Source organism: Penicillium daleae (assembly GCF_028827525.1).
Source record: "Penicillium daleae strain IBT 16125 chromosome Unknown utg000007l_segment0_segment0, whole genome shotgun sequence".
Classification (NCBI taxonomy): Eukaryota; Fungi; Ascomycota; class Eurotiomycetes; order Eurotiales; family Aspergillaceae; genus Penicillium; species Penicillium daleae.
The window spans coordinates 1,317,555-1,344,751 of NW_026623155.1; the positions used below are offsets into that span (position 1 = coordinate 1,317,555).

Here is a 27,197-nt window from a genome sequence, read left to right on the forward strand (position 1 = left end):
TACATGACAGTGTATTAGGGCGCTAGTCCGGGAACGGCAAAACTAACCAGATGTAGTAATTCACAGGTCCCGATATTACAACAACAACAGAATTGTGAAGATAATTGTACATGGTATTTAGTCTAACATAATCCGACATCAGTAGATCACTGTTCTACAGTGATATGAATGCGCGCTCATCTATGCATGGAAGGCAACGTCCTCGCCATGCCCATTAAAAGCTACAGCAACCTTCTCGCCATCCTCCTTAGTCTCGTGCTCCACAAACTCGAACCCAAGAGCGCGCCAGTTCAGCTCCTTGCGCCAGTGCAGGCCATAGTACAGCCGGTCCTCGGATTTCCCAACCACCTCGTGGGTGCCCCAGAAGTCATCTTCGGAGTCAGAATCGACGGAGGTGGGTGCGACAACCGGCTCCGAGGCGATGCCGCCGCTGGGCATACGGCCGGCGCGGGGGAAGATCACCGCGCGGAAGCGCGAGAGGAGCATTCCCATTGAGCAGCACAGACATGGCTCGTGGGAGAGGTAGATGTCCAAGTCGGTGCAGAGGTATCCACCCTGGGAGCGGGTGCGGATGCGGGAGTTTTGAGGTGGAGTGGGGGATCCAGAGGAATCTTGTTGCGAGGTTTCGTGATTGATTGTCGGGGTTGGAATGGTGGGTTCGCCCACGGCTGTAGCGGAGGGCGGGGGAGCTGGGAGGGGTGTAGTGAATGAGTCGGCTGGATCGAGAGTTTCGTTGTTGACGTCCGGCCAGGTCACGGTGGTGGTCTCCGGGTTGGGCCACTCATGCTTGCGCTTCCTAGGCGACAAGTGAGTAGCCATACGTTCGGGGGGTGAGGATGGACCGCAGACGTCGTCAAGGAAGAAAGACTCAAGTGGGCTGAGCTCGTTGGATAACTGCGGGTCCGTTGCGGTGACGGGGAGGACCGATTCGGTGTATTGAGCCAGATGTTCATCATCTTCACGTCGGCGTCGAGCGACGAGCTCCGTTGCGCGCATCAGGGCATGGAGATCCGGTCCTCCTTCGAGATCAGCATCGTAGCTGGTGCTCGCTGGGTTTGGGGCCACGCCAGGGTGTCGGTCTGCCTGGGAGGATGCACCGGCCTCCGAGCGTGCATATCGGGCATCGCCTCCGACGGAGAGAACGGCGTCCATCCATCGCTCGGTAGGATCGCGACATTGTCGCCAGGCATTATTCTCAAGTTCCTCCTCGATGGCGGGGTCAACGATGACGGCACCGACGCCACGACCGCGGCCGGACTGCCTCGATTCTTCGGCAACTTTGCGCGCCAGGGAGAGATAGAAGCCTGCACGGGGCTTGATAGATTCCAGAGCGCGACTAAGAATCTGAGGGGGAGGTGCGACGGTAGAGCGGGGTGCGGCGGGGTTGAAGACCACCGGCCACATTTTTCGGGTCCATCTTTCAGCTTGGGCTGTGTTGAACGGCGGATAGATGGGAATGCGAGTCTTGAGGAGGCGAATAGTAGGAGGCTGAGGCTCCGGAGAACCTGGGTTCGAGAAGGGGGAAGATGGGCGGGAGGAGTTCATGGGGGGTGTAGCCGAGCTGCGACGGCGAGGCAGAGGTGCGAACGGAGCCAGTATGCCCTGCAAGGTCTCGACATCCGGGTATGGAGGTGGGATCACAACGAATATTGTCTGGCCGTTATTCGCAGGAGCTGATTTATCGGCTTCAATGGCTGCGAGTAGATGCTCTGGGAGCATGATCCGTTTCGCAAAACGACGCAGATGGGCCATGGGGAGAGAGGCATCGCGAGGGATGGCAGAGTCGAGAGCCCTGGGAATATTAATTAGATACCGTCGACAGCAAAGTTCCTCATTCTGGGTTAGCCAGGATGCACTCACTTGATCACCTTTGAGGCAGCTTTAACGTTGACTTCGGCGACGTATGCATCGGCTGTAGATCTGAGTTAGATTCGACGTCATGGAGGAGGCCAGGTCGCAGTACGAATGACATACCAAAGTCCTCAGGTGGCTGAGTCTCTTGGATGGTTCTGACTGGGATGACCTCTCCCTGGAGAGGCTCTATGGCCTTGACTATCTCTGCAGGTTCCATCGTGGTGAGATCCAGGTTGGGATGGGATTCTCAGGTTTTGGAAGATGAAGAGAAGAGGGCAGCTGAAGAGCTGGAAGGAGAGGGTTGTAAATTTTTATCGCATTGTAAGAAAGTCAACAAAGATTCCAAGGTCACGCGTCTGGTCTGCTTGTAATCAAAGACGCGACAGAGCGCGACACGGTGATGCGGTGACACCAAAGAAGTTCAAGATTTCAGATCGGCGGGATGATGCCCTAGACCCCGCACCCTATGCCCTACTTGCCGAATTAGGTAATCCTTATCTAGATCTTTAGACTACACCTACCTATCATCTAACCTATTAAATATCGGTAGAAGATTATAACTGGCTATTAAGCAGTCTTTTGACCTACTATATAACGAATTGACTACCTACCTAGCTACGTCACTAGCTAGTCTATAACGATAGTACTAGCTATATTAAAGACCTAAGGCAACCTACTCCGCAAGTATAAAGATAGCCAGAAATCTCTGCAAGACTGATTCTAATTCTAAGTAAAAAAAGATTTTCATATACACTATCTTCTTCCTACTACCAATCTTGCTAGTAGCTAGGTATCTAATCAACAGCTAATTGGCTCTCTTGCTTTGATACCCGTAATCGAGAATACAGCTTTCTGCGAAGGCGGAACATTGAGGAGGACATGGCGTAACAGTGCAGCATGCCGCAATTTGACGATCGCATGTGTTAGAAAGACATTCATTTTGTACTTCAGGGCATTGATCACTGGCTGTTGAATTCCCTCCGCCTGAGCATACTGCTTTGCAGGCTGGCGTCAGTGTCCAAACCATAACACCATTCCCCGCATCGGTGAGAACGCAATCGGTTGTAGCACACTGCTCAACGGTCTGGGCATGTGTTATAGACATCAGGCCCGTTGCCAATATAACGAGATTCGTTAAGATTGCCATGAGTGTGAGCAGGAATAGGATCGGAACTCAGATATGTTATTTAAGAGTATCCAGTATTCCATAAGTGGTGAAGTGTTAACAGTAACGATAATTTGGTCACTTAATTGATGAGAAAACTAGTAGCAGAAGAAGACTCGTATAAACCAAGTTCAGCTGCACTGCTAAAAACCTCGATCTTGCCGAGGAAGCATTTCATCTTTTTAATGGGTTTCCTGAGATCATGAGATAGATTATGAATACAAAAAGACTTGTAAGAATGATATCACAACAATCTGCAAAGACCATGAAAGTGTCCATGTGATATCTAGGACGCGCAAATTTCACGCTACAGAAAGTACGAACATAACCAATGGTGGCTCTAGGCTTCACTTCTAGAATCATACAATTATGTTACGGGTGAAACCGCAGACAATTATTGGATGGGGCATACTTTAATGCTCTGAGTCTACGTAGCGTATGGGCGTAAAGCACAGTGGCCGGATATATATTATGGTCAGCTTAAGCAGTGTGATGAGGTCACTTTCCTCATCGAATGTTAGTGACCATGGACATGATAGTTTCAAAGTTGTAGGACACCAGAATATCCTGATGACGAAGGCAAACTACTACTTTGAAGGGGCTACAAGGGGGGCAATGCGGGATTACTCAAACCGGTCTTTGCTTCTAGCCTTAGATTTTATTCCTAGGAGTCATTAGACATAAGCTTAGGGGGAAATATAATTGTTATCGTCGTCATGGCTTAATCAGTTTGTACCGTCTCACGACCCTACTCCCCCTTAAAAAATACTAATTTCAAGTAAGAAAAGTACGAAATAAGCTCTTCGCCACCCACTGCGGCTTTATCTTCCTTATAAAAGTACGATCAGAAGAATGTACCGTAGGTATTCTCCTCCCTGAACCAGTAGCCGAGGAAACATCTATGTGAGGGGTCGGGAAATCGTCAGCTCTACTAAGCACACCCTTCTGTGGGATGGCTGGCGGGCGTATAGAGATACACGAAGGCTGTGCTGCGTGCGGGAAGAATGAGGGAAACTGGCAACCTAGGACTGATGGGAGGCGGGAAGCGGGCAGACAGATCTCGGGATCTACCAAGCGGTTCTAGGGGACTCCATACATCATTACAGATTTATTACAATACACTCTGAGATGTGATAGCCTCGCAACAATCTAGTGAACAATAACACTCTGCTACCTTCTCCATTGCCTCTTCACATCCTGAAACAACTTGTTTCTCAACACCCAACAGAAGATGCCTCGCATCCCCTACTACCTCTTCGGCGTATGCCCGGGCGCAGACGTAATAGGCGCAGTCTCACTGCAAGAACTACGATCCTCCCACCCACATTTCACAGACCCCCACGGGACCGACAACCACTGCCCGACACGTTTATCTAACCCCCGGCTGAAGAAGGCATATCCCTCACCAGTGCAGTCTGTTGACTCGAAGGCAGTGCATTGCTGAGTCCCGCAGTTCCATCTATCTACTGTGATCCACGTTGCCTGGAATGGCGCAATATCGATGCAGTGCTTGTTCTCCCAGGCCTCTTTTAGCCAGAGTTCGCCGAGTACCTCTTCGGTGAGGTTGTTCTTGAGGAGGAGCCGGGTGTAGGGGTCTTCGCGCTCGGATATGCTTTCGTCCCAGGCTAGGGCGGTTGGGGTCAGGAGGGCGAGGAAGGTGGTTATTGTTAGGGTAATGAGCTTCATGGTTGGTTGGTTGGTGGTAGAGGCTGAGGCGGGTTAGTGTTAGTAGACAAGGTGGATGCTAGCAAGGAATTTGTAGGGAATCAAGCTCACAATAAGAATATAGATGTGGAGTTTGTCCGTAAAGGGGATAGATATTGTCGAACACGGTGATGTTCCATTTCTTTTGAGTCCTATATAAGTTTCTATACGGCCGTAGCCATATCCCCTAGTCTGTCCATTTAGCGCATTTCAATTATCGTATTATATTAGCCAGTAGATTAGCAGACTCAAAGATTCGAAGTGTTATTGGATACTACGGTTCCACTACCTGCTAAGTCATCAACGCATGTTCTTCTCTACACGTAGACATACTAACCTGCCTACCAACCTAACTGATGATTTTTATATGATAATTATTCTAGCGACTCGATTTATTTAGACATGAAAAGCTTGTTATATTAGACGCTACCCGGTTCATGCATTTCTTGTTCTATTTCGTCTTCCTGGAATGTCAACCTTCCCGCCGAGAAGAAGACATATCTGCAGCATTGTCTTAATCCTTGGACGCGTTCATGGGTGTGCGTACTTCCAGTTTAGTGTCTCTCAACAATAACCTCACCCTGGAAGAGGTATATGAAGGATACTCAGTTGCTCTAAGGCATGGAATGACGGTAATGTTTTGTCCAGCAGACTATAATGCACCAAGGTAAGTACCTATAATCCATTTCATAAATGTGGCCGTATTTACCATCATATGAGGTTTGAAACAAGTATTTCTAGAATACTATTCCTATAGTTTGAATTCCCTAGCACCCCGAAGTGTACGAAGACAAAATGCCCTAATACCGAGGAACGAATTTCCTGATTAGATTGCGTATCGACGATATTCGCTCTTGAGATAGGATTCCACAGTTTCGTCACCAATAAGAGGTTGTGTAGTGTAATGGTTCATCACTCCAGATTCTGAAATCAGGACATTCTGGCAATCCCGGTTCGATCCCGGGCACGACCTTTTTTGTTCTTTTTCATTGCCTAATCAGACAGGAATTTTTGGGAGTGAAGGTAGTGACATCATGTATTCTAAAATTTTTATCGGCCGGCACGCTTACCAGCTGTTAGGTTGGATCCTGTTGATTTGAAATTTGCGTCATTGGCCTGCTTTTCGGGCTGCCTCATAAATCCTGCCTCATGTAGCATTATTTCGACAGATCATTTCAACGAATCAGGTTGTGTAGTGTAATGGTTCATCACTCCAGATTCTGAATTAAGATCTTCTGGCAATCCCGGTTCGATCCCGGGCACGACCTTTTTTTTCTGCCCCCACAGTAACAGTAACAGGTTTTTTTGGTTAGGAAATGGTTGCTCTATTTATCTTTTTTTGCTCATCTAAGACATGATCGGGTTACTTACTCGATTGACACGACTAACAAGGTGCTAGCAGGCGTGTCAGCCTCACTCTTGTATAATAATAGGCATTCCTTTCGGAGACGTTCTCCACCAGGATGAGCAAGCTTCCGCTGGGACGATTGTTTTTTTGATGCCTATGGTTGCAGTGATTTATGAAGCCAAAAATCTGCCTGGTCCTTCAACAAGAACGGTTGTGTAGTGTAATGGTTCATCACTCCAGATTCTGATTCTGGCAATCCCGGTTCGATCCCGGGCACGACCTCTCCTTTTTGTTTTTTATCATGTTTTTTTTCACCTGCTATTTAACCCCGGTCGTTGCAGCTTAAATGCACGATTATTATTTATCATGCTCCGAATGATCTATTTCTCAGATATCCGAAGATCATTTTATAAGATAATTCCGAGAGGAGTAGTCCAGTGCCCAACTTTGTTTCTGTATATGAGGCCACCCTTCCTTGTTGACACGCAAACAAACAATAATAACCCTTTCAATACAAAATCTGGTTTGAGAAAAAGAAAAGCAATCTTACCACGTGTGCTTGGATGTTGCCATTAACCACTACACTATCTATCAAATTAAACCTGTCATGGGAGACCAGGGCGAGTCTACTCCTGCCCACATGATCAAGCTTGACGACCTGTATCTCAGCTTTGACTACAGAGATTCTTATGAGGACGTTCCCACAAAGAATCTAGCAGAAATTTGGAGAATTACTGTCCGTCATACTTCTGTCCCTTCAAAGACTTGCCAACAATCATCCATTCTCGGCCGATATTGGCATTGTTATACAAAGAGTCTCCAATACTCTGCGCTTAAAGAGAGGTGTTTCTCAGCGCTTCGATCTAAACATCAAGAAACACATCTCTTGTCTACCAAATTTAATGTCATAGTCCCAAGGGAATTTGATAACTACAGTCAGAATTCCCATAGAGTTACCAATGACCACGCTTGTCCTGAATAGGATAGCCAGTCATGAAGTACTGTATATTGTTCCGCATCTCCACACAGGGCAAACTTCATGAAAAGTTTTAACCTCCGCTGACTAACAATTCAAGGTTGTGTAGTGTAATGGTTCATCACTCCAGATTCTGAGAATATCTGCCTTCTGGCAATCCCGGTTCGATCCCGGGCACGACCTTTTGTTTGATATTTTTTAAATTATTTTTCCTACTGTTCATAATGTCCCGTTGTGCTAAGTGGGAGAAAATACATAACTCGACCTAACAATGGTTCTGCTGGTTGATATCTGCGATGACTGGAGTTGCAGCGGACGACTTGATCTGCAAAGAAGTGAGTCATTCCATAACTTGGAGCACCGATATGCTGATATCCCTTCAAGGAGTATATTTATTTGCTAGCTGTTGCATAAATACAGAGCATTTGTCTTACGAGAGGCCTTAAAGACAAAGTTTGATCAACAAGGGGACAATACACTGGACTTATTTTGACGCAAGGAAAGCAATACAGCATAAACGCGGCGAATAGAAGCGACCCATGCCAGATTTCTTGGGATACGGTAATATTCACTGCGAGAAAGACATATAAATAGCGTACAAGTCAACAAATCACAGAATGTGACATGATTCTAACCTACAAGTAAGGGTAAGGAGAAAACCTCAATGCTTGGTGATCTACACGAGAGAATAAGGACAGGAACATCTATAACACGTTCAAACATCCATTTAGCTTATTAATCTGTGCTATTCTGCTCGGACAGTCTCTTGAGCTCCTTGAGCTGCGCGATTCTATTATTTATGTGGCCCTGGGAAAAGTACACATCCGCCCGGCGAGGGTACTGAGTCAGATCACAACCTCTTTCCTTGAATCTGCTCCAGGTGCGACTGAGACTTTCACTAGTGATGTATTTGATTGAGTAATCCACGGGTTTCCAGTCGGACTTGCGTCGACATTCCGGACATGTAAATTGACGAAGCACAATTGTCGGTACTGGTTGAATTGTCCACCTTGGAGCGTCATCTTCTAGGGTGCCGTTGCACCCTTTATGCGGGCATTTTAGTCTCACTGTTCGAGGGAGATCTCCAAGCTCATCTTGACCATGGCGAAGAAAGTATTTCTCCCATGGAGCTCCCCCACGAAACCGAGGATTGGGGATATTTTCCAATGTATCGATCAATGCGCGGATATATTTCTGACTTCTTTCCAAAGGATGAAGAAGAATATGACCTCCTTTGCAGCCAGTAAGCCCGCAGCCAATCTGTGAGCTTCTGACAACATAGTAATCCGGGTTGTTCTTTGCAAAATATGCAAAGGGGTCGTCTAATACACTTCCGCCACATGCGGAACAAACCCGTGAAACAATGTTTTTGGGTGGCGTCCTTAGAACCATCAAGTCTATCACGGTTCTTCTCGGTGTGCGATGTATATTCCAAGCGTATGCAATCAAGATGGACAAAGCAAGTCCAACAATGCTTAGACATTCTGGACTGCCCGTACAATGCAGAAGTCGATAAGCTGTCTCGGCCTCTTTGCGGCATTCTATCGGGCGTTGGTCGATTCGAAGACCGTTTTGGCCGTGGATGAACTCAGCCAAGCTCACTGGGAGCTCTTCCCAGTGATAAAGCTCTTCTTCACATGCCTCGATTTTGGTAATAATCTTCTGACATTGGTCCTTGTCTGCGAGATTGAAGTACGCATCAGGCGCAAAAATAACAACTAGGTCCTGTAAATCTTTCCAAAATAGGGCAACTTCTTGAAGACGAGCTTCTTTCTACGCAATGTTAAAGTCAGTACTAGCAGTGAAATTGAATTTCAAGCAGATTTGCCCTACCAGAGCCTTCTCATTTGTGAGATCATCACCAGCTACGATATCGGGTGTCGTCAGAGCATGGTTAATCTCAGGCAGCCTGGCGTCCTGTAGTTCATTATGGTCCCTCCGAGAGATACCAAGCGTTCTCTGCGCCGAAGAAAAGAATTCCACCCCTGGGAAAGCGGATTTGAGCTCCGCGTAGGCTTGGCCTTTCCAGGCATCTCTCTGATCTCGAATTGCCTTTGCTGGCCGAAATGGTTGAAGTAGTAGGGGCTAAGTTGGTCAAATTGGGGATTGATGACAACTTTTCCTAATAAAGAAGCTACCTCCAACAGTAGATTCTGTCGGCCTCCTTGCTCTGCTCGGAAGGCGTGAGCTCGAACATTCGTTCCTTTCATAAATATGAAAAACTGTGGGTGATTCGCAAATATGATGAATCGTTTTACCGAGGTTTCATCCTCGGTGAGCTCCAAGTAAAGGGTCACGCCTTTGTAACGACCCCAGAGCGGTAAGACGCGTAGGGTGTTCTGTAGTCGCCTGAGCATACGCTCACGTACATTTGAGCCCCAGCAGATTTCCACAGCCGCTGCCATGTGGTACCGAAGGGTGAACACAAAAGTCTCGTGGATATCCCAAAGATCCGGAGGATAGAGCACCTTGGAATGTCTGCTGTCCTCTCTTCGAGCTGAATGATCAAACATCAGACAGTTGTCAGAGGTAAATCCAACGTCATGAAGCTGTGCAATACATGGATTAGATGGGTCATCCATCTCGCCAAGACAAGGGTCGTTAACGATGAACGTGGGGTTAAACAGATGGCAGGCCACTGGAGCATCAAGACGGCCCGAGGGGCGGACAAGGTATTCGCGGGGTCGCTGGACATTATGTGACTTCCACCAAGCATCTTCTTCGTCTCGATATTTTTCAAATGCGGCATTCATATCCCACGTAGACAGCTGGTGGGTCCCTAATGCCATGTCAGTCGAGTTTTCAGGGGATAAATATCACCTTAACAAGGTACATGCCTTGGGAAATGTTCTGTTCAAGGTTTTGGATTAGGGGTAGAATTGTCTTGAGAGACGTTGATTCATTTTCTGGGGGGTCATCCAGCCAAAGATCTGCGAATAATCGAAACATCTTGAGGTTGTCTGGTTATTGTGAAAGCCTATCAAGGAAGTGGTTTAAACTCACTTCCCTCTAGAGCTCGGGGGACTAATCACTCTTAAGCCTGCAGATGTTGATAGCCAAAGCCAAAGCTACCGTGACACACTCTGAATCTCACCATGGAATCTCCCGGTTGACTCAAACATCTAATCCGGCGGGCAGTCGGCAAGACCTCTACTATTAGACAAAGGGGTCACCCAGGGGCATATTATTGGTAGAAAATCATATCTGTGTTATTCTATTGTCATATTTATGCCTCATACAGTCCGTTCCAGATAATCCGGCTAGACAAGATTGAGTTTGTACTCGTAGATCGACAGTCAGTACCACAGAAAGAACCCCCGCGTGAGTTGACAGTAGGAATAGAGCATTAACCGCCAGTCATGGATCTCAAGAACTGCTAATCAGCGGTCCCGTATACTGATGACCTGTCCGTATGGCGAAGAGGATAAGCACTAGGTAGCTAGCATGGATGGAATCTACTCTCTGGAACCACTGCCAAGCTTTAACTAGTGACTACAACATCCACGACAGTAGTCTCACAAAGTATAAGCACGAATATTTTACATTTCAATTTCAAGGAAACCAGCTACTCCATATACATGCACAAGCTATATACCTATTACCACTAAAATGCCACTCCCACGACCCCCGAGACGACACACCCGCGGACTTGCTAACCACGTTGATACCCCTCCATAACATCGCGCTTCAACAGGGCCAAGGCTTCCAAATTCCATGGGACTACAAGCCTTCCTCTCCATAAAAACTCCCAAGAAGACTAGGTAATTAATTACCAAACCCAACCCCCGGAACAACCCCTGTTCCCTTCCACCGTAGAGGCAGAAATCGAGTCCTAGACGGTTGTGGAAGATGGGACGTGATGTGAGTAATGGATGGCGGGAAGTCCTCCCCCAAGAAGAAAAGTTTAATTTAGTTTAATTATTTCTTTTGGCAAGGGGCTATGCAAACGTGCACAAGCCAAGCGGGGCAAGAAAAAAATTTAAATAGGAGAAAGCTCCAAGGAACACAGATGAGTTGTATAGTAGTAGAGAACGGGGAAATTTTGTGGTATTTGGTCATAGATATATATAACACCTCGTTATCCCATAAAGCATTTCAAAACGCCAGAATCATCCGCTTCAAATGAACCGCTGGAAACATGATACAAATCACCGTCCGCCGTGGGTATGCTAAGATAGACACCCCCCTTCTATTGGTGACCGCGCCACGAAAAATGAGTATCTCCTGACTAGCTGGACAGTATCACGAGCATGACGGGTGCGGCTGTTTTGAAACAACGCCCTCCGTGAAATGCAAGAGAATCAGTTCATTAAGATCAGGTCGCAAAAGCAAATCGGGATTAGAGAGGAGGAAAAGGAGAAGGAAGAGAAGAGGAGAGGTAGTGTGGTGAATCGTAGGGCCAGCTCCAGCATCGGGAAGGCACTCGAGACCAGCCCGAGGACTCCAGTGCGGGAGGATGGATGAAGTGGAAGGGAGGAAAGGTTTACGGCCGTTGTCGGGTCTTTGTGATTCCAGACAAAATCAACCGTAGACCTTCTTTACGCTGATGGAGTGTTGGCAGCCGTCGTCGTAGCTGTAGGTGCATTGCTGTGATTTGTACTGGTGCGCTCGATTTCGAAGCCGTCACATCGCTCGATCAGACTCTGGTAGTAGTCCTCCAGCACCTCTGGCTGTGGTACGATCCGCCATTGGACCTTGAACAGGAATTCGAGTTCCAGCATGGCCAATTCGTTCATGGTGATTCCCCCTACTCGCGCGTACGTTTTGTTCGTCCAGAAACTGTCGCTGAGACCTTTGCTAGCCACTGTCGCACTGACAATCAAGAATCGATGGATGGTCAGACTGGAGACTGTGAAAGCCGGGTATAGGGCGCAGAGGCGATCGATATAGTAGACCATGCTGAGCATAATTGGGGGTGAAAGAGTAGCGTGGGTAGTCAGACGTTGCAGGTAATCCAGCACGGATATCCGGGGCGGCGAACGTGAGTGGAAGCGAGTCAAGCGTCCCTGGTGCAGTGGGATCTTGTCATTGAAGCGAATCAGCTCCATCAGCATGCTAGAAATCAGCACTACCAAGTCACGAGGGTCGACTTCCTCGTACTTTGCAGGCAAGATTTTAACATCTTCCGGGGAAGACCGCAGGCGCTTGGACTGTGAGGCCTCCCCATCCTGAACGGATCCCGCCAGCGCCGTCGCATCCGGCGGGTGATGGTCGCACTGGCTGTTGCGCTTGTTGGACCCCGAACTGTCCGGGGCAGGCATCGAGGGAGTGGAGGGGGTGTAAGCAGTAGAGGCAGGAGGTGCGGCGGCGGAGAGCGGAATATTCACGGGGGCAGTCGCAGGAGAGGCGGCTGAAGGGCCGGAAGAAACAGCCAAGGCGGAACTGGGAGCCAGGGTGTCGACTGAGGCGGCGACGGAGGCCGTTGATACGGTTGATACGCGCCGTCTCCAAGATGCAGGAGATTCAGGAGAGGAGGGGTCGACAGTATGGCGATTTAGGGCCGAGCGCAGCTCCTCAATGGCCAAGCGCGACGAGCGAGGACTACTGAATTGTGGAGCGGACGATGGATCATAATGCGCCGCAGCTCCGGCTGGGCGAGGAAGTGGGTGTGGATGCGGATGCGGTTGGGGGTGAGAGGATCGCAAGGCCGCGGAGGAAGGCGAGGGGGAAGAAGCCAACATGACTGGGGGAGGAGAAAAAAGACAGAACACGGTTCCCGTCGATCGGATTACTGGCGTGTGGAGATTGTGCCGGGTTTAGTTGGAAGCTTGGAGGGTGGTTGGAATGCTGCAATCCAAATCTCGACCGCTCAAAGTGCACGATGGCACCACGTGGGCGCACGAGTCAACGAGGCGTTGACGCTGCGGACCTGGATTGGCGCTGGCGCACGGCCTCATCCTCGCGAGGAAAGGGAAGAGAAAAGAGACCAGAGAATCCGGGGAGGGTCTCACACTGGCGGGCACAGAGATGGGGATCACATCGAAGGTTGGGGTCCTGTAGTTGAGATGGAAGAAAGAGGAGAAGAAAGAAGTGGAAAAGTCATGCATAATAATACCGGGACCTCTTTGGAAAATCCTGCTTTGCGATGAGGTAATTTATTACAGCCAATACGTGGAGGATAGGGCTAGACACAGCCCGCGGGAGGTCCTTCCCCCATACAATGTGTGAAATACAGTATTGTTCATACGGGGACGGAAATGTATTGACGAAGGTGCCGTTCTTCCAGAGCCCCACTCTCGCCCTTCCGAAGGGCGGGGAAGTCTGATGACTGGCTGGGTGCACCCCCCGAAAGGTCCGAGCCGTCTCTGCGTGACAAGACATGACAATACAGGAAATCTCGGCAGTCAGGTGATGATGGCCCTTGGCCGAGAAAGAGAAAGTCTTGGGGTAACGCGAAAATGGGAGAAGAAGAATAATAATAATAATGGCAAACTTTGACAGACCTCGTCATGGAATATCAAGAAATGGACTACGTAGACCGGAGATACTGGACCATGGCTGTGCGGGGATTGCTGGTTCTTCCTTGTGGATCATTTGGACAAGGGTCTAGCCCTGTTTTGCAGAGATATCTCACGTGGAAAGGGCAACTCTGCCTGAAACTCACGGCTGCACTAATAACTTGCTCGAGGTTGATGCCTGAATCACCTGATCGGGCAACTTGGAGTTTCTTAGTTTTCTGCCTCAGGTGTCCTTTCTCCCGCCTTCCTTACGTAACCGCGAAGTCATCCCCCAGCCATTGCGGAGTCGGAGGCCATCAAATGATACAGGAGAGCTAGAACGCTAATCATCAACCCTGCAATCAGTCGCGTAAGCTTAGCGACAACCTCATTGCCATCTCATTTCAGTCAACACCGGTCAGGTGAACTCATTCCCCCGGCCCCGTTATCGAACGCCCCGCCGTGGGTACACGCGACCCCTCTCCCCAACTGGCTGAATCCGGGCAAGACCCATTGACTGCCAACTCTCCGGCCCTGCAACCCCGACGGCTTGCCACAGATACCCACGCGACCCTGCGATACCGAGGCTTATACGACCACAGCACAGAGAGAGCCAACTCTTGATTTCTCCTTTTCGGATTCCCGCCGAAGCTGACAATCAAAGTGCGAGAGGTTTTGTGAGAGCATCTCCCCGCTTGGGAGACGGTGGTCTTCGGACGATGACACGAGCTGCTGCTCCGCCGATTCTGCTGCAGCTCCAGAGCTCGGAGTCGGCTTCCTCACAGGTGGCTTTGCTGCGTACGCTGAAAAATGAACTGATCGGCCATGACCAGCGCAAAGAAACCTATATTGCCGCCGGTATCATCCCAGCTCTGGGGCAGTTACTTAGCTCGCGACGGCCGGGGAGAGCTACCGCAGCAGAGTCCAATGGGACCGCCCTGAACCATGCCCCATTGTATCAAAACACAGACGAGTCTGAAGCATGCCTCCAGGCTATCTTGATTGCGGGCAGCTTGGCCCAAGGTAAGTCTTAAGTTAATCCCGCGGCAACGATGGTCGCCGTATAGATCGGAAGCTTATTAGGCCGAACAGGGGGACCAACATTCCTTGCTCCCATATTCGCTAGCGATATACTCCCAACTCTCCTCGCCGTACTATCTTCTCCAGATTGTCCTCCCTCTTTTACTCTCCCCATACTGCGATTCTTGAACACCATTGCAGACCGACTTCCACTGCAGAGCCAGGATCAATGGCCTCGAGACACCCGTCTGGCAGACTTGGTCTTTTCAGGCGAGCACATTGGTTCAATCAGACGAATCGTTGCACAAGATTATGGCTCTGCGCGTAACCGAGCCTGTGTCGAGCTGGCAGCTGCATTGATCGGAAAGCTATGCACAGAAGAGATCCACAAGACAGCCTTGGCAGAGTCTGGCGTGCTGGATGCCCTCGCCGTCAAGGTTGCCACCTTTGTAGTGGCGCAAGGCTTTGTCCTTCCCGGTGCTGAAGATAATCTACAGGACCCTGGTTCCTTGGGGGAACTCCCAGCCCCAGCACCAAAATCCGCACGCTTGGCTCCTATACTTCGTGCAGTCACGGTAATCATTGAGCAGTCGAAATGGCGGGCAGAGCACTTCCTGTCTTCACCTGGAATAGTCACAGTCTTTCCCAAACAAGTGCCCGGATTCGCCTCATCGGATATCAAAAGAGGTCCCTGGGGGTCGACCTACCTGTCCGGCTCCGCGGTCCCGCGTAACACGGGCGCCAATCCAGTCGACACTTTGCTGCCATCGGTTCCTTTAGCGCACGGGAGATCATCACCAAACTCGGCCAATTTCCCGCCTTTGGGGAACAGTAGCTCTCAGCGCCACCATAGTCACTCCTTCCCCACACCGTTTTCGCTGGCTGAGACACCAACCCCAGAAGAGGAGGAAAATTCTATTGTCCCATGGCTACTATGTATTCTCCGTTCCGAGGGAGGCATGGTTCGATTGATGGCTGCTCGGCTGGTTACGGTCCTCTTCCGCCTCGGCCTCTCGAAGAAACATCGGGTTCCAATGTTCAGTTACTTATTGGTTCCGATTCTACTTCGTATGCTGGACAAGGATTTTGAAATACCAGACGACCATGACCCTTGTGATGATGGCCTCATCACACCAACGCAGCGGTTGAAGGAGGAAGCACCGGCAGTATTGGCTAACTTGGTCATGGACGATCAAGATCTTCAGAAACACGCTGTTGATGGTAATGCTCTCAAAAGGCTATCTCAACTGCTCAAAGAGACTTACAATCCGGTCCCGGAGAGCCTACGACCAATGTGGTATGCGGAAGGCGATGGCCCAGCGCGAGATCCCGAATCCATGTCGGCGGACTGCCGACTCGGACCACCTGGCTACTCGCCCGTCCTGTGCCATGTCATGCGGTACCGTGAGAGCATCTTGAAGGCCCTGGCGGCACTGGTCCCATTCAAGGATGAGTACCGTAAGGCGGTTTGTGAAAATGGTGTGGTTCCATATATCATCGACTCGCTTAAGCCTCGGCCTAGCGATGCGCCCGCTGATGCTGCATCAGTGCCTAAGAATTCAGCCGCCGACGGCAACCCGACGCCAACAATACTGGCTGCTTGTGGTGCTGCTCGGATGTTGACCAGGTCAGTTAGTGTGTTGAGGACCAGTCTCATTGACGCCGGCGTTGCTCAGCCGCTGTTCGTTTTGATCAAGCATCCTGACCTGGAAGTTCAGATTGCTGCCACAGCAGCAATTTGTAACCTGGCGCTGGACTTCAGTCCCATGAAACAGGTCAGTGATCAACTTACCTCCGTACAGCGTACTCATCCTAACCCAATGAACTAGGCAATTATTTCGAGCGATATCATTCCAATTCTCTGCGAGCATGCCCGCTCGTCCAACACCAAGTTGCGAATTGAATCGCTTTGGGCACTCAAGCATGTTGTATATATGTCACCCAATGACGTTAGAATGAAAGTCATCGAAGCTCTCAGCCCAGGGTGGATCCGACAGATCATTAGCCAGGACCAAGTCAGTGCATTAGCGAGGCGAGGTATGGAAGAGGAGATGGACCAAAGCTCGGGAATTGCCATGGGCCGTGTCAACTCATTCGGCGAACAAGTCGATATTCTCAACCCCATGGAAGACTCTGAAGAGCTCGGCGAAGACTTCAAGATGGGTGACAGCATGCCATCCTCGAAGATGAGCCTGGACATGTTCCTGCCAGATGTGAGACGCCGACGCAAGCTTGTTCTGCATGGATCGCTGGAGCAGTCCACTCAATCTCGACAGGATGATATCGCAGTTCAAGAGCAAATGTTCGATTTGCTACGCAACATCATATGCGGCGAAGGTGCTGTCGAGATGGTTGACTTTTTGTTCAGAGAAATCGGACAGGACGAGCTACTGGATGCTCTCGCCAATAACCTCCGCCCGCGCTCAATCCAGCTCGCTCATCGCCGTGAATCGTCCAGCCGTCCCCTACATGTTCCCACGGAAATTCTCAGCTCCGTCAGCGCCGTCGTCATCCATCTCGCCGCAGGGCCCATTCGTCATAGACGGGTGCTGATGTCGCACCCTGATCTTCTGCAATCGCTGACAAATTACTTCAACCACTCCAACCGCGAAGTGCGGCTCAACTGCGTGTGGATAGTCATTAATATCCTTTATGTGGAGGACTCGAGTGACCGCGACGGATGCCGAGAGCGGGCTAGCCAGTTGAAGGCTCTGGGCATCGCAGACCGCCTGGATAGCCTTAAAGACGATCCCGATCTGGACGTGAAGGAGCGGACTAAGACTGCGGTACATCTTATGAACTCGTCGTTGGCTTAGCTTTGAGCGTAATTTTGGCCTGGATTCTGGATTCGGGCGTTCCTCAGAATTGAACTGTGCATAAGCTTTTTGCGTATATTCATTCCAAAACGAGCCTAGATCGAGTTATTTATTTGTACAGCGTTTGCCTTTTAAGGTTGCTTACCAACCTTATTCACATTTATCCTTCTCTTCCAGTGTTGGTCAAACAAATCAGAGAATCTTCTTATCTTATCGATATCTGTGGAGAAACTCGACGTCATAGTATCAGAAACCCTTCCAGTATTGACATTGACAACTATCATCCAAGCGTGTTATTCAACCTCTAATCTTCTCCAACACCTCTCAAACAACACAAACCACATCAACCATGTCACCAGTCCCAAGATCAATCCTCCAAGCCCTCAACCTCCCAACCGACCCCGCATACTGTACCCTCGACTCATCCAGTCTAGGCTCCGGCTTCACAAGCACCAGCACCCTCCACGCCAAAATCCCCAACTCAAACGGCACACCCTCAGAACGCAAATACTTCATCAAAACTTCCAAAGACGGCACCGCAGCACAAGAAATGTTCCACGGCGAATACGAATCTCTCAACGCCATCGCGCGCGCAGTGCCCGGTTTCTGTCCCCGCGCACTAGCCTGGGGTTCCCTCGACGAGAAGAATGCTTACTTCCTCGCGACGGAGTTTCTCGACCTGAGCGGCGCCATGGGTCGGGATTCCGGGGATGAAACTGACCCGTCCAGTTTGGCGTATAGATTGGGGAAATTACATTCGACGCCTACACCGGCTGATCCTGAGAGTGGTCGGCGGAGATATGGGTTCCCCGTGCCGACGTTTTGTGGTGACACGAGGCAAGCGAATAAATTTTACGATAGTTGGGCCGAGTTCTACGCGAATGAGAGGCTTTTGAGTATTCTTGCGTCGTCGGAAAGACGGAATGGTCGTGATGCGGGGCTACGGGATCTCGTTGAGAAGACTGCGAACATTGTCGTGCCGCGTTTACTTGCGGATGATCATCTGGGGTATAATACCCAGGGTGAAGGGGAGGGTATTCAGCCTGTTGTTGTGCATGGGGATTTGTGGAGTGGGAATGTTGATCGAGGGAGGATTGTTGGGGATAGTTCCGGGGAGGGGGGAGGGGGAGGAGTTGGTGGGAGATCTCGTTTATGATCCGTCTGCGTGCTATGCGCATAGTGAGTTTGAGTTGGGGATTATGCATATGTTTGGGGGGTTTGGGGCGAGGTTTTTTGAGCTGTATCATCGAGTGGTGCCGAAGACGGAGCCTGTGGAGGAGTATGATGATCGAGTACGGCTGTACGAGTTGTGAGTCTTTGATTATCTGGCTTAGTCTATGAGGATAGGACTGATGATTGGTGTTTAGGTATCATCATTTGAACCACCATGCCATCTTCGGTGGTGGATATCGATCTGGTGCGATGTCGATTATGCAGAAGCTTGTTCGGAAGTACAGTGACAGGGCGTAGATGATGAAGGTAGCTGGTGTGAGAGGTTTCTTGTTGAAACTGTATAATTTCATATAGATTTCTTGCTTCTTAAAGCCTATTATCGCAAACATCCAAGCAGGGAATGCCGTTATGATCCTATGAATCTATCTATGCAACTCCACAATAGACCAAATTCTCAGAAACACAGCAGAAGATTGTACAAGCAATAAGACTCCTCCCTCATTCTAAGGTCTATTTCCTCTAGACAAATCACGGAGACGACGAGGGTCCGCTGCCAAGCCAGCTCGGCGGAGTCTACTCAACGCCAAGCACCAAGAATCAATCTGCCTTGGGAGTCGTGGACAGAAGATTCTGTCCTATGTGGAATTGCTGCTGCTTTGGCCTACTTGCTCAAATAGAAAAGAGAAGACGTACCCGCTGTGCCACCATGAACTGCCCTTCGCGAACGGACGACACTCTCCAACATGACGAGTGGAACCAAAATCCGTCCCTCCTCGCCCCGGACTCGACTACTTGCCAAGACCTCAAAGGTATCGCGAACACTCGCGAGAACAAAGATGGGAGAAGAGGATTTTCTGCATTGCATGGTTCCTCTAAGTGGATGGATGCTCCTCCATTGAAGGAGCTGGAGAAGGAGAACTCCCTCTGCTCGGGACGCGGGATGTCCCTGACATTGTCAGGTACGAGCACTTTTCTTGGTGATGACTTCTATTGTTAATGGTGATAGCAGGACATCTCGCACCATCCAAGGTTGGCCCAAAAGCTGACCAGAACGAAGCTTCAAATAGCATCGTCTCGCCATACCAGACTGTCAAAAGCTGGGCATTATGGCTTTTCTCCGTCCTCTGTGGTTCAGTATTCATCTCATCCACCAGACTAAACACATACTTGCTATTCAAACAAAAGCTCATCATCGAGCAATCCCTCGAACCCCAACGTCTCACACAAATCAAAAGATCAAAATGCGCAACCGGAGGAGGTGTTCGCGGCGAGGCATACGACCTTCCCTTACATGTCGCAGCCCTATTCATCATCCTAGCAACATCAACCATTGCCTGCGCATTTCCAATACTAGCAACACGATTCCCTCGTCTACGCATTCCGCCTTCATTCTTATTTTTCGTTAGCCATTTCGGAACGGGGGTCTTGATTGCTACTGCCTTTGTGCACCTTCTTCCTACGGCGTTCACGTCGCTTGGGGACCCTTGTTTGTCTCATTTTTGGACGACGGACTACCCGGCGATGCCGGGTGCCATCGCTCTGGGTGGGATATTTATTGTGACTGTTGCGGAAATGGTATTTAGTCCGGCTCAGCATATTTGTCGGGGAGGGAACTCGAGAACTATCAAGCAGGCACCTTTGCCAAGGCACGATGAAGGAGCTTATTTGTCCACGCTTGGTGGAAGAGCTCATCTACGAGACATGGGCCCTCTGATTGGAAGATCATCGAGTATTAGCAGGGCTATGAACCGCGTGGGAGACGACTCCGGGGACATTGTTCGTGTTGCATCAGCCCCCGAGATTCATCCACATCGCGAAAAAGATAATGGGGCCGTCCAGGAAGATATCGAGCGACACGAGAACATCTTTGAATTGACACCGGAACAAAAGCAGAAGAAGGAGACGATGCAGGTGTATCTCCTTGAAATGGGCATCCTATTCCACAGTGTGTTCATTGGCATGTCTCTCAGTGTCTCAATTGGAAATGAGTTTGTGGTTTTACTGATTGCCATTGTGTTCCATCGTGTGTGCAATTCCAAATCCAAGTCGATTGTGTGTGAAAGCTGACGATCATCGCTCCCAGAAACATTTGAAGGCCTTGCTCTGGGCTCGCGTATTGCTTCCCTCCCCTGGTCTGAAAGACAGCCTCAGCCTTGGATTATGTCGCTTGCATATGGTTGCACGTAAGTGACTGGCTTTATGCTCATAGCATGGTACCTATGAATCAGAATTATCCTAACATTGACTAGTACACCCATCGGACAGGCCATCGGCCTGGCCACGCATACACTCTACAGCCCCGATTCAGAGATTGGTCTACTCTTGGTCGGTGTGATGAATGCGATCTCTGCCGGGCTGTTAATCTTTGCTTCTCTTGTGGAACTGCTGTCTGAGGACTTTCTCAGTGACGAGAGTTGGCGGATTCTCTATGGGAGACGAAGGGTTTATGCTTGTATACTGGTGTTTTTGGGGGCATTCTGTATGAGCATTGTTGGTGCGTGGGCGTAGGGACTCCAACTTCATTATTGAGGGGTAATGGTATTGGTATATACATTTCCAAAGGGGTGTTTATATCGTGCAGTGCTGGCCTGTCACTAAGGTTGTCCAGTCCCGGGATCTAGTATGACGTGATGTCATTTTGAAATCACGGTAAAGGAAAGTGGACAACCCCGCAGAGGCTCCGGACGACTTTTTTGATTCGACCCGATTTTCTGTCTTGAGCGAATAGCAGATACAGATTTAAGGCAAGGCACAGGTAGCCGCATAACGGATGAATCTTGTCGATTACAAATCCAAGAGCGCAGAACCTGATTTAAGACGAAAAAGAACCGGCCTACCAAGTTGTGATTCTACATTTTGGTTCTTTATCTTTTTGTGATTCGCATTTAACAAACATAAGTTTTACGAAATGCCTGCACACCCTGATTCGAATGTTCACCCCGAGGCCACTGGCCCCGCCAAAGCGCTAGTTGAGAAGCATCGCGAGGAGCAGCCACTGAAGTTGTATGCGGGATGGTTCTGTCCGTAAGTAGAAATCCTGCGACGACTTGAGATATATTCGGCTGATCTTATTGCAGGTTTGGTGCGTTCATCAACTAGAGCAATTGACCTTCTGGAGCCGTGACACTGATAGACTGTCCAGTCCAACGGGTCTGGCTAGCTCTCGAGGAGAAACAAATTCCCTATCAGTACATTGAAGTCAATCCATACAACAAACCTGAATCTCTTCTCTCTCTCAACCCTCGTGGCCTGGTTCCAACCCTTTCGTGTCCGACTGACCCACAGCCCCGACCACTCTACGAGTCAACCGTGATCCTCGAGTACCTGGAAGAAGCCTATCCTACCCATGAACCGCACTTGCTCCCACAAGATCCTTATGAGCGCGCTCGTACCCGGATCTGGATTGACTACGTCACGTCGCGCATCATTCCGTCTTTTCACCGCTTCCTGCAATACCAGCCTGCAGAGGGGGATGGTGCAGGGTGCGATACAGGACTCGACAAAATACGGCAAGAATTCCTGGGCCTTCTCAAAGCCTGGACAAAGGAAATGCACCCCGAGGGACCATTCTTCCTGGGTTCCGAGGTAAGCTTGCCCGATCTTGTCCTTGCGCCATGGGCGGTGCGCCTGTGGGTGTTTGACGACTTCAAGAGCGGCGGATTGGGAATTCCAGCCAAAGGACAGGGTGGACTAGATGAGGAAGCATGGAATAGGTGGAGGAAATGGGTCTCTGCTCTCGAGAACCGGAAGAGTATTCAGGAGACAACGAGCGAGAAGGAGCATTACCTGCCTATCTACAAAGGTATGCAGATAATACAGCGCAGAGTGAATTGGCCAAGGCTACTAGGGCTGGTCGAGGGGTTCCATGAAATTCGCACAATGAGAAGGCGCTCCTGCATGTTATCTTATCTCTTTCTTCAAGTTTGTTTACATGCATTTTTCAAAATCTCAAGTTCATACACCTTGACACGTGACAATCTTATTATCCCTGTCGCCCGTATACACGTGATCTTCACCCACGCAGCCCCACGTGACTACATCACTTTCTTTTTCACTTATCTCCACGTGACTTTCTCACTACCCTTAGGATCAATATTACTCCGATAAACCATATCACCACGTGACTCTTATCGAATATGGTGTCGCCGCTTCCCAAACATCCTCCATTGTCTGAGCTTTTTGCTCATCCCGAAACGATTGGGAGCCAACTGTCAATTTTATCCCTCCCAAAGATGGCACCAAATCAGCGTGATGAGAAGCCTCATTCAGGCTCTGAGCCTAAGCCTGAGCGCCCCCGCCGAAAACGTCCACTCATTCACCCATCCTTCATGCAGGTAACCAAGTCTTACATGTTCGAAAAGACAGTTCAAGACTGCCATGAGGCCATGGGCGTTGATCGTGCACGTGATGAGCAACTCCGCCTGCTGGGAGTGTCCTGGATTGCTAGTGTCCGGAAGGCCCTCCACCTGTATGTTGGCTGGTCCTGATATAAGATCTGTGAGTGGTGAGATGCTGACCAGGAATACAGTCCTGTGCGAACTTTCAACACTGCTGCGTGCTACTATCACAAATTCAGACTGGTGCATCCACATGCTGATTACAACTATGTGGTATGTCGCCCCTTTGTCATTGTGTTCTATTCTGATATCTAACGTTCACCCCAGGATGCCGCTGCAGCTGCACTGCTCATTGCCTGCAAGATTGAGGACACGCTAAAGAAGTCTCGAGAGGTTGTGTGCGCGGCCTACAACCTCAAGTTGCCTACTTCCGAGCATCTGACCCCCGATGACCCTGTATGTCACCCCTCCTCAAAGACCACTTTTGGTAGCGAAAGGTACACTGACCCGCTCTTCAGGTATTTGAAGCGACTTCCCGTAGTGTCATCGGCCTCGAGCGGCTTATGCTGGAATCTTTTGGCTTTGACTTCCGTACACGCCACCCCCAAGGGTTCCTTCTCAAGATTTCTCTTGAGTACGGATTTACAAAGGATTCGGACATTTACCACGTGGCCTACCGGATTTCCCTCGATCTGTATCGAACCTTTGTCCCTCTCAAACAGGTCGCGACGACCATGGCGCTCAGCTGCCTTGAGCTGTCGTGCCGGCTCTTTGACCACCGCTGCGAGCCTCTCGAGACTGGAGAGCACTATGAGAAGTACAACACGAAGCGCGCAGCAATCATGGGTATGATTGCTCCCGTGATACTGACGCTTCAATAATTGGGATGGCATACTGATCTTATCTCTAGAAACCCTCCTTGATATGCTTGAACTGTACACGCACAACCGGACTTCAACCTTGATTGGCCGCGATTTCCCTGAAGATCGATTCCTCCAAATCCGCATCTCTCTCAACCAGGAAGCCAAGGAGAAAAATCTCCCACGGTACTTGACCTGTTGGGATGTACTTGGAATACCCAAGCCAGACGATCTTTGCGACAAGCAACCGATTAAGCCAAGCGATGCTCGTGGCAAGCAACCCGATAACGTTCAACGCCCTCTCCACCCACTGACGCCAGTTGCCGCCAATGGAGATCGCCGTGGAGAGAGTGAAAGTGGTAGAGATGCGCCGTTGCGATTCATTCTGGACCCGGCATTGGCGGCGGAGGAGAAAAAACAGGTTTCGGAGTACTTCAAGGATGAGACGGAGGAGTACGAGGTCGAGGAGTGAAGTCCGCTGGTGGTTTGGCTGTTCGTACTGTTCGTGCGAGCTATTTCGGCGTTTTCTGGCACACAGAGCGCTTGACGAAGGATGCCGGGGCGTTTTCCGTGATGACCATTTTATGATACCCCGATTCCAATGTATGACTCTAAATTAATGATGCTCCTCTGACTTCTTTGGGCGACTAGTCCTACCTCAATTGGTCTTTGAATACAGTTTGTGAAATTATCCCCCAGTAATGGAAATACGCGTCAACCAACAAGTATTTCGTACGAGCTTGTGGCGAGGCTTCAATTCCGCTTTTCATGATTTCTTCCTGCGGGTATCAATACCTCTTTGGGCTCTACCGTGGTGGCTCTCCCGCGCTTTGGTCTTGGCGGAGGCAGCTACATTCGGGAGATGAGGCTGGAAGAAGAGCCCCGAGAAAATCTCAAGACAGAGTAAGAACTAACGTCCATCCTTTCATGTATCCATCTCGCTCTTTCCCTTCCAATTCAAGTGTTGGAACTCTTCGCAATGACCGCCAATCTAGACAAGCTCCCTACTTTCCCACAAAAGCCCCGCATTTTCATCTTGACAGATGTCTTGAATGAGCCTGATGACTCGCAGTCCCTCGTGAGGTATCTGCTATATTCCAATGAGTTTGATACTCGCGGGATATGTGCGACAACATCTACTTGGCTGCGCTCCAGCACCCATCCAGAGGAGCTTCGTCGTATCATCATGGCATACGGCGAAGTTGTTGACAACCTGAACAAACATGTGCATCCTAGCTGCCAATATCCGTCCACCGAATATCTCCATTCGCTTGTTACGACTGGACCCAAGGTACGTACTCGCAGCTAATATTATTCTCCATTGGATCTAGCTCTAACTCACACACTCCCATCCATAGGTCTACGGAAAGAAAGCCTTGAAAGAGCCTCATAGTGCAGGCGCGCAACGCCTGCTAGCCGCCCTCCAGGAATCCGAAGAACCACTCTATATACCGGTCTGGGGTGGGGTGAATACTCTGGCCCAAGCACTCAAGCACCTCGTCGAGACATCATCCCCGAACTTGGCTGCCAGAGAGCGAGCCAAGCTACGTGTCTATTCAATCTCCGACCAAGACGACACCGGCGCATGGATTCGAGCCAAGTACCCCGATGTCTTCTACGTAGTATCACTGCACGGCTGGGACCAGTATAGCCAAGGCAGCTGGCTAGGAATGAATGCCAGTGCCGGTGACGGAGTCGATCATACGAAGGTGCTTAACCCCTGGCTGAACGAGCACATTCGTGTTGGGAATTTTGGAGCTAAAGCGTACCCCGAAGTGAAATTTGGTATGGAGGGCGACACACCGTCTTTCTTATGGCTTATTCAGAATGGTCTGAGTCACCGAGACTTCATTAATTGGGGCGGTTGGGGTGGTCGGTATATTCGGCCGCAGAGTGAGACTGATTGGGAAGATGGCATTGATGGGAATCATTTCCATAATGCCCAAGACTTTGGTGTCATTGGGGCTGATGGGAATTATCATGCTGACCATAAAGCCACCATCTGGCGATGGAGGGATGCTGTTCAGGATGATTTTGCAGCCCGGATGCATTGGACTCTGACAGACAACTTTGCCGAGGCGGGACATCCACCGGTTGTTGATGTCAATGGACACACTGGCACAGAACCGTTGGTCATTGAAGTCAGGGCTGGTGAAACGCATATCCTCGATGCAAGTGGTACACATAGTGCGGATAATTGCAGCGCTGATGATAATTTGGAATACGCATGGATGCTCTACGGGGACGTCAATGGTTTCCACTTCTTTGGCAAAGGTCCGGAGGTCAAGATTGAACCCTTGGAAGACATTCCGTCGAACACCGAGAAGGGTGATACTACAGGATTTGCTGTTTATACTCGAGCACGCAAGATCAAGGTGACCGTGCCACAGGTTGAGAAGCATCCTCAAACGGGACTTGTCACGCCAGACTTTCATGTCTTGTTGCAGGTGACCAATAGGGCGGGCCCATATCCAATTCGGAGATATAAGCGAGTTATCTTCTCTTTTGTCCACGAAGGCACATCGGCATCCCCCAGGAAGGTATTCGAGAGTGCTGGTGAAGCATACCAGATGTACGGAAATATCGATGTAGCGAAGCCGAGGGTCGACTACTCACAACCATTAAATTATACACCCTGTAACTGGTGGGGAGGGAAAGCAAAGGAGACAAAGAAATAGAATGGAATATTCAAGGACAAATGGCAAAGAAAGTGGACAAGGCAACTCTCAGGAAATAGTTTGTAGTTCCTGTATGTCGCGGATCTTCGTATATAAGCTGTTCAACAGTGCCACAACCCCCATTTCCTCTCTTCATCCTCTAACAAAGTCTTGACGTCTTGACTTACTATATAAAGACAAGAAGTGAAACTCCAGGATTTTTCACTTACCTTATCGATGATCAATATCTCGAAAAAGTCCCCATCTGACATATTGTACGAAAACTTTCCCTCTCAAGGGAGGTTTCTCGACGTGGACATCTCAGTGGATCACACCTACGCAACCAGCGCATCTTCCAATAGACCCAATCATCCACAACATAGACTCAAGAAACAGAAGGCACATAATCATCGGCCAGCTGAACCTTTGTTTTGTGCTTGTTGTCGCCTCCTTCACTCTCTCGAGACTACACACATAGTAAGTCATGTCATCGCTGTCTCCGTGAATGTGTCCCCATCCGCTTTGATTATGTTCTATCTCCTTAACGACTGCTGACTTCTCTTATCCTTGTCTACCAACAGCTCCATGAATTTATCAAATCTCACCAACAATCAAGTGAACCACACTATTGCAAAGGGAAGGGTGGAGAGAAGCCCACCGTAACCAATCTTGGACACCGAACTCGGTCTTGATGAAGTGACAGACCAAAAGACCTGTAAAAGCAAATTCGAATCCAATCACAAGACGCTGTATCGATCTGCCGTTTCAAGACGCAATTACTGCAGGTCTCTAGCTAGCACGAGACCGTCAACCTCTTGGACATAAAGTTTGGAAAGTATGGCATTGACTC

At 49.6% G+C, this 27,197-nt stretch overlaps 9 protein-coding genes across 9 annotated transcripts; 5 read left to right on the top strand and 4 right to left on the bottom strand.

The window, feature by feature from the left end:
- Positions 1-180: 180 nt before the first annotated feature.
- Positions 181-2,071, bottom strand: N7458_007632 (putative tRNA-specific adenosine-34 deaminase subunit Tad3; the record flags this gene model as incomplete). Its single annotated transcript, XM_056911014.1, has 3 exons — positions 181-1,792; positions 1,861-1,912; positions 1,975-2,071. The coding sequence occupies 3 exons, from the start codon at positions 2,069-2,071 to the stop codon at positions 181-183; spliced, it is 1,761 nt and encodes a 586-aa protein (XP_056763840.1).
- Positions 2,072-4,267: 2,196 nt separating this feature from the next.
- On the bottom strand, positions 4,268-4,705 carry N7458_007633 (uncharacterized protein; the record flags this gene model as incomplete). Its single annotated transcript, XM_056911015.1, has 1 exon — positions 4,268-4,705. The coding sequence occupies one exon, from the start codon at positions 4,703-4,705 to the stop codon at positions 4,268-4,270; it is 438 nt and encodes a 145-aa protein (XP_056763841.1).
- Positions 4,706-7,782: 3,077 nt separating this feature from the next.
- Positions 7,783-9,996, bottom strand: N7458_007634 (uncharacterized protein; the record flags this gene model as incomplete). Its single annotated transcript, XM_056911016.1, has 4 exons — positions 7,783-8,820; positions 8,881-9,132; positions 9,186-9,815; positions 9,868-9,996. 4 exons carry the CDS (start codon positions 9,994-9,996, stop codon positions 7,783-7,785), a joined length of 2,049 nt encoding a protein of 682 aa, XP_056763842.1.
- Positions 9,997-11,585: 1,589 nt separating this feature from the next.
- Positions 11,586-12,728, bottom strand: phoB (regulatory cyclin phoB; the record flags this gene model as incomplete). The annotated part of the gene is made up of 1 exon (XM_056911017.1): positions 11,586-12,728. The coding sequence occupies one exon, from the start codon at positions 12,726-12,728 to the stop codon at positions 11,586-11,588; it is 1,143 nt and encodes a 380-aa protein (XP_056763843.1).
- A 1,475-nt stretch (positions 12,729-14,203) lies between these two features.
- N7458_007636 (armadillo repeat protein) lies at positions 14,204-17,320 on the top strand (the record flags this gene model as incomplete). Its single annotated transcript, XM_056911018.1, has 3 exons — positions 14,204-14,507; positions 14,652-16,279; positions 16,334-17,320. The coding sequence occupies 3 exons, from the start codon at positions 14,204-14,206 to the stop codon at positions 17,318-17,320; spliced, it is 2,919 nt and encodes a 972-aa protein (XP_056763844.1).
- Positions 17,321-17,669: 349 nt separating this feature from the next.
- Positions 17,670-18,476, top strand: N7458_007637 (putative fructosamine-3-kinase; the record flags this gene model as incomplete). Its single annotated transcript, XM_056911019.1, has 1 exon — positions 17,670-18,476. One exon carries the CDS (start codon positions 17,670-17,672, stop codon positions 18,474-18,476), a length of 807 nt encoding a protein of 268 aa, XP_056763845.1.
- Positions 18,477-19,199: 723 nt separating this feature from the next.
- On the top strand, positions 19,200-20,560 carry zrfD (putative plasma membrane zinc ion transporter; the record flags this gene model as incomplete). Its single annotated transcript, XM_056911020.1, has 2 exons — positions 19,200-19,452; positions 19,503-20,560. 2 exons carry the CDS (start codon positions 19,200-19,202, stop codon positions 20,558-20,560), a joined length of 1,311 nt encoding a protein of 436 aa, XP_056763846.1.
- An 841-nt stretch (positions 20,561-21,401) lies between these two features.
- N7458_007639 (Glutathione S-transferase/chloride channelC-terminal) lies at positions 21,402-24,162 on the top strand (the record flags this gene model as incomplete). Its single annotated transcript, XM_056911021.1, has 7 exons — positions 21,402-21,513; positions 21,636-22,295; positions 22,859-22,961; positions 23,022-23,103; positions 23,158-23,286; positions 23,349-23,676; positions 23,741-24,162. 7 exons carry the CDS (start codon positions 21,402-21,404, stop codon positions 24,160-24,162), a joined length of 1,836 nt encoding a protein of 611 aa, XP_056763847.1.
- Positions 24,163-24,669: 507 nt separating this feature from the next.
- N7458_007640 (DUF1593 domain-containing protein) lies at positions 24,670-26,368 on the top strand (the record flags this gene model as incomplete). The annotated part of the gene is made up of 2 exons (XM_056911022.1): positions 24,670-24,981; positions 25,049-26,368. The coding sequence occupies 2 exons, from the start codon at positions 24,670-24,672 to the stop codon at positions 26,366-26,368; spliced, it is 1,632 nt and encodes a 543-aa protein (XP_056763848.1).
- Between the last annotated feature and the right edge of the window lie 829 nt (positions 26,369-27,197).